General features: G+C 40.4%; 1 protein-coding gene across 1 annotated transcript; it reads right to left on the reverse strand.

The window, feature by feature from the left end:
* Positions 1-484: 484 nt before the first annotated feature.
* On the reverse strand, positions 485-4898 carry SERF1A (small EDRK-rich factor 1A). Its single transcript, XM_045566038.1, has 3 exons — positions 4699-4898; positions 3788-3896; positions 485-757 (listed from the first exon to the last, which is right to left on the reverse strand). Exons 1-3 carry the CDS (start codon positions 4703-4705, stop codon positions 685-687), a joined length of 189 nt encoding a protein of 62 aa, XP_045421994.1. The 5' UTR covers positions 4706-4898; the 3' UTR covers positions 485-684.
* Between the last annotated feature and the right edge of the window lie 1541 nt (positions 4899-6439).

Consider the following 6439-nt stretch of genomic DNA (forward strand, 5'->3'; position numbering starts at 1 on the left):
CTTCAATGGCATTTTTATTCTCTTTACATAATTATGCATATTTACTTTGGAATACAACAAGGCCTCAAATCTTCATTTCTCTAGGTTGTGTTTCCTAAATTTATTTTATTTTTGTGTGTTTCCTAATTTATAACCACCATAAGTCACATGTTTATGAAGAGGCTCAGACAGGCTAAAATATAGCACTCATTCCAAAAAATTTTAAAGCTGTGAGTAGAACTCTGAGACCTCATTTAGTTGCTATTTCAGTCATTTGTATGATCTGTTGTCTTCAAGCAAACTTCGTAAGTTGATTTCAAAGCAAAATTATACACTGGATCTTAAATTCTATTATATAATAAAATTTAACTTAAAGATCTACTTTAACAAAGTTGATGACAAAGATTGTAGATTTATATAAGAGATCTTATTATCTGATCACATTACCTATGTAAGAAATTATATAACTGTTCATTGCTGATAAAAAATGATGTTCACCAATATGTCACATGCACAGTGTTTTATTTTTTGAAGAATGGTTCTAAAACATCACACTAGATCAAGCTGAAAGGTAAAGTTTAAAATAGACAGTTTTATAAGGATAAGTTATAACATATTTAATGACTGTTCACTCTACAAAATCTTGATCTTAGAGCTTATGATACACCCAGTTGGCAGTAGCACCCAGGTTTTCCAAATAGCCAGTCATTTTTCTTTTGTCTGCATAGATTTCTTCTCATTAGCTGCCTTCTGCTTTTGTTGCATGATCTCAGAGTCCCTATAATGGGGGAAAAGTCATTACAGAAAAACTGATTTTATGTTCTCACTTGTTTTCTACACATAACCCATTTAGTACATTAGAAGACAATTTAAAAGAAGATATAAACATTGTTGTCTTTCCATTTTCTTTTTCTCTTTTTTTTTTTTTTTAATTTTAGAGACAGGGTCTTGCTCTGTTGCCCAGGCTGGAGTGGAGTGGCACGATCTTAGCACACTGCAACCTTGAACTCCTGGTCTCGAGCATTCCTCCTGCCTCAGCCTCCTAAGTAGCTGAGACTACAGGTGCACAATACCACACCTGGCTTTCTAGTTTTATGGATTGAGACAGAATGGAAAGGCAAACACTAGAAAGTCTTTGAAGTCATATCTTTTCTTTTTTTGTTATTTTTAATTTTTATTTCATGTACTATACATATTTTATAGTATCTAATTATTTTGAATGCCACTTCTACCATTATCATGACCTTGGGCAAATAACCTCTAAGCCCTTTCAAAACTGGAGCAATATGTATCAATGTTGTCCTGAGGAGTAGCTATGAATATATATATATATATTAAAAAGTGTCTGCCAAGTAGGCAGCTATAGGCAGAAATAATGGCAATTACTCTTGGTTGTTAAAAAGTTAATTCACTCTAATTTTTTTCCTCAAAGAAGACGCCTAGATAAGAAGTCTCCTAGATATCTTAACTGGCATCTGGGATTAGGACATAGATGTTAAGAAGCAATTCAGTTTCTCACAATGAAAAAAGCCCAATAGCTAGTGATTAAAATTGGATTACCCTACAGAAAAGCAGGATATTCAGGGCACTTTCTTAAGCCTTTGAGTCTCTGGCTGAACCTCCAAATGTCATATTAACTATTAACTACAACCACACTATCTGGGTTAGGTGATTTATGAGTCCATGGGAACCCATATTTTTAAAGTATACTAACTGGCTATATATTCAATACCTACTATGTGCCAAGCACTATAGGTACTGGCTAAAGTCTCCCAACTCTGAGTTATCCTCACATTTCATATTTTTTTTTAAAGGGCTCAGCACTAAACAATTTGCCGCAAATCACATAATAACCAAGTCCTGCCAAATTTCAAAGCCCAGGCTCTTTCCTACATTGTTACTGCATAGATTTAACATTAGACCTTAATTCTGGATTGAATAGCTCTGCCCATGACAGTAAGACATTAATAATTCTGCAAAGACAACAGCAAAAACAAGGAATAGAAGGAAGGTAAACCACCACAGCTACAAAAAAATCAAATGTAGTGGAAAAGAACAGTGATAGTTACTTTTCTATTTGAAACAAAGCTGTGATTGCTGTATAACCTTAGTAATATTATTAAAATTCAAAGCCTGTTTCCTATTCTACACATTGGCGCTAATATCACTTTTCAGGGCTGTAATGAATACAGATAATACATACAGAGCATCTAGCACAGAGTTTTATATGGAGTGGGTAATTCAGTAAACAATGATTGTTTCTGAACCAAGTTATACCAGGTTCTCCAATAAAAACGCTATTTGAGAGTCACTGATTCGTACCATGTTCACTTGTACTTCAATGTGAGTAAACAGAAATTTAAAGCAAAGCTGATCACTTTAATAATAAATGTTATTGAAAATGAGAAGTGGCCAGGCTTGGTGGCTCACACCTGTAATCCTAGCACTCTGGAAGGCTGGGGTGGGAGGATTTTGCTTGAGCTCAGGAGTTCCAGACAGGCCTGAGCAAGAGTGAGACCCCGTCTCTACTAAAAATAGAAAGAAATTAGCCAAACAACTAATAATAGAAAAAAATCAGCTGGGCATGGTGGCGTGTGCCTATAGTCCCAGCTACTCGGGAGGCTGAGGCAGAAGGATCACTTGAGCCCAGGAGTTTGAGGTTGCTGTAAGCTAGGATGATGCCACGGCACTCTAGCCCAGGCAAGAGAGTGAGGTTCTGTCTTAAAAAAAAAAAAAAAAAAAGTGTGAAGTGATAGTTAATGGCTTCAACCTCCTTAACCCATGATTCTTAAGAGTGTCTGTACATAAGAATCACCTGGTGAGCTGTTTTTAAGTCAGGTTTAAGGTGTAACCTAAATACAATAAAATTTACCTAGGGTGCTTTTTAAATGCCCAATTCCAGACCAATTAAATCAGAGCTGGGTGAAAGGTAAATGTTTAAGGTGATGGATATCAAAATTACCCTGATTTGATCATTGCACATTGTATACAGATATAAAAACATCACACACACCCATAAAATATGTACAAATATTATATATCAATTTTAAAAAAATAAAAAAAAATCCAAAAGGCAAACAAAAATATAAGAACTGGGTGTAGGGTACAGGCTTGAGTATCTGTTAAGGTTTTCCAGATAATTCTAATGTGCAGCCAGGATTGAGAACCCCTGAGAAGCCACACTGAAGCATGTGCAATCAGTTATTCTCCTATTAAAACTTCCAAGCTTCATGTGGACAAAATATAATTTCAGAATAAAATTAATCTTTGAAATGTGAATGCCATATTTTTTTACTAAAGCTGCAGTCTCATTAAAGTGTTTCTGTAGCGCTTTTATATTGTCACATACAGTCATATGTTAAGGCTGTGCATTCTCCCCAACGCAATGAAGCGTCTATCTTCTTCAGAACTATTATTACTATAACTCAGTCACCTGTCATCCAGACTATTGGGTATGGTGTCTGCTCTGAAAATGTTGTATCTCTAGCACCTAACAGTGCCCTGTGTGTGGAGGATGTTCAATTATTTTGAATAAAGTTCTTATGGTTGTGGAGGAACTGCATGAGATTCTCTGCAAAACAAATAGCTTCAGAACCTTAACTTCCTCATGCATAAGTTGGGATAATGACACCCCATATAGTTTTAGTATGCCTGGCACAAAACAGATATTCATTACTTTTACGTCTTTCTGCAGGTTAGGCCCAGTTCTTCAAAGGGTTTTAAAAAAAAATGCTTTTCATTTTCCAAAATGTGGCTTCAATCACGTTAGCGACTTGAGAGTTCTATTAGTACCATTTATACCATTTACCTCTGCTTTCTCTGAGAGGTAGTCAAGCTATCCTCTTTTCTTTTTCCCTTGCTAATTTCCTGGGTTTTCTTCATATTTTTTTGGCGGGCAAGTTCTCGTTGATTTCCACCTACAAAGACAAACAATCATGCTCTTTTCCCATCTCCAAAATTATTAATAAGTTCATTAAAGGACTCTTATTTAAATGCATCTGAAATTTGATTCTATTTTTATTTTTATTTATTTTTTTCTCAGAGAAACTCAGAGGAATGAAGTTTGATTTTTAACAGACAAGGCAGCAGAGTACTGCATTGATGGTGTTTACAGATCTGACAAGGAGGAAGCTTAGAGGTAAACACTTAAGGATTTAAGAGTATTATCATACCAATCTAAGTGTTTACTAGCTATAAATACCAGATATTTTAAAACAGGTATTCCAATCGTCTATAAGGGCCAGTATCCCAAAACAAGTTCTGGCTTTTGAGGAGCGTGGGTGGAGCAAAGAAGAAATTCACACAGATCACAAGTTCAGCCCATCACAATTCCACTATTACCTGCAAGGGCCAAACAAAAGAGCTAGGAAGGAGTTCCCGGTCCTCATTAGGCCTTTAGACTTTAGGTACCAGCTATAAACCATCTCCAAACGAGGCTCCCTCCCGGGGCTGCCGTCTTCACAGACCTCCGGGGGTGTGTTATTTATCGTGCAAACTCGCACCTGAGAGGCAGGCACCTGTCCAGCCTGCGAGGCCAGACCGGAGTCGACTGTGACCTCTCTCTGCTGACGGAAGCCGGGGTCCCCGCCCCGCAGGACCCAGGGGGATTCTCGGGCCAGCCCCCGCCTCCCCCTGCAGCCGCGCCTCCGAGCGAGGCTCGGCGCTCGACTCCCTCGCCGGACGCTCCCCGCCGCTTGCCCCACTCGTCCGCACACTCACGGGCCATTCCGACCGCCAGACGGATCCTGGAAGAGAGCGACTGAAAAAGCAACGGCTTCCTCACACGCTCAGCTGCGGTCGCCACTCGTCGCTCGCGAAGGCTGAGCCGGCGTGGGCCCTCTGCCGGGCGACGCCCCCGCTCCGTCCGCGGCCCCGCCCACCGAGGCCCGGCCGCAGCCGCCGGCGTGGCGGGCCAGTCACTGCGCGTGCGCGCCCGCGGCGCCGAGGCCTTGCTGCCACGCGCGTTTGGGAGACGTGGGGCAGCAGGTCCTGTATGTGGGAGAGAGGGGTAGGAGTGTGTGGGTTTTCCCCAGTGTGCGCCAGACACAGGGGCTTAAGTAGCCCCCTTTTTTGATAACAAACGACGATAAACACTACAATAGCTTACTTTTCGACAAAGAACGCTAGCTTTCATTCATGCCCTTGCAGAGGCGGGAAGGGGAGGAAGGGGACTGAACAGATTGAGGGTTAACTCTGCGAAAGGCAGTATCGGCCCTGTATCTATTTTCCTTCCTTATTCGAGCAACTACACTGCAAGGTACGCTTCATTGTTCTCTAATTTTACAGAAGAGAATGACCTAACAGAAGTTGGTTAAAAAGAGAGTCAAATTTAAGACGGACTCCAAAGCGTGCTCATTTCCTATTTTATCCCAGTGCTCTTGTCACAATCAGCAGTGTTTTAGGAGTTACCGGCTTCGTGGTTGGGTTGTGTGGTGGGGAGAGGATGACAAGGAGTGCAGTCTTACTACAGAGTCAGAATAGCCTAGAATGACCTCGGAACCTACGTAAAAGCTGTAGACCATCTGCCATTGCTAGAAACGTGTAAACATGCTCATGTGGTTCATTTGGCTGGTACTTATTTTCTTCACCTATTTCATTAATTGTTACAAAGTGAGACGGTTGGGACACGATAAAATTGCCCTATATTTTTAAAGCTTTTATTTTGGAAGATCTCAAATTTATACAGTACAAAAGTATAGAAAATACTATAGTGGACGCCCAAGTACCTATGGCCAAACTTTAAAAATTACTACCTCATCAAATTACCTACTTTAGAGAGGGTGGGAGATAGTGATGAAGACTGAGGACTCTGGAGTTAGAATGTCTAGGTTGAAAGCCCAGATCTACGGATTAGTAGCCGTGTCAGCTTGGACATATTATTTCATTGTGTTAAAATTTTTCTTACCTGTAAAACGGGGAGGTACGCATTATACCTTCATCATTAATTGAATTAATATATGTCAAGTATTAAGTGCCCAACATACCGTAGCACTCAGTATGTTAGCTCTTATTGTCATTATTCTTTAAACCTCAGAGAGCCTTGCATACTTACCACCCTCCCCACACTCCACCTCTCCTCCTCAATGCTGCTAACAGGTCAGGGGGCTGTTTCCACTTAGGGAACTCTAAGATTGACTTTCTGGCACAGCTCTTGAGATCATCTGAAGAGGGAAGGGAGGAGAAGAATTTGGGATCTGGGAGGTAAATATTAGAGTTGTTATTTTTGTATGTGCTCTCAATTTACAGTCTAATTGACCTTTTTTCTTTTCTTTTCTTTTCTTTTTTTTTTTGAGACAGAGTCTCACTCTGTTGCCCAGGCTAGAGTGCCGTGGCGTCAAGCTCACAGCAACCTCAAACTCCTGGGCTCAAGCGATCCTTCTGCCTCAGCCTCCCGGGTAGCTGGGACTACAGGCATCCGCCACCATGCCCGGCTAATTTTTTCTATATATATTTTAGTTGG

The sequence above is a fragment of the Lemur catta genome, chromosome 12, assembly GCF_020740605.2.
Source record: "Lemur catta isolate mLemCat1 chromosome 12, mLemCat1.pri, whole genome shotgun sequence".
Classification (NCBI taxonomy): domain Eukaryota; kingdom Metazoa; phylum Chordata; class Mammalia; order Primates; family Lemuridae; genus Lemur; species Lemur catta.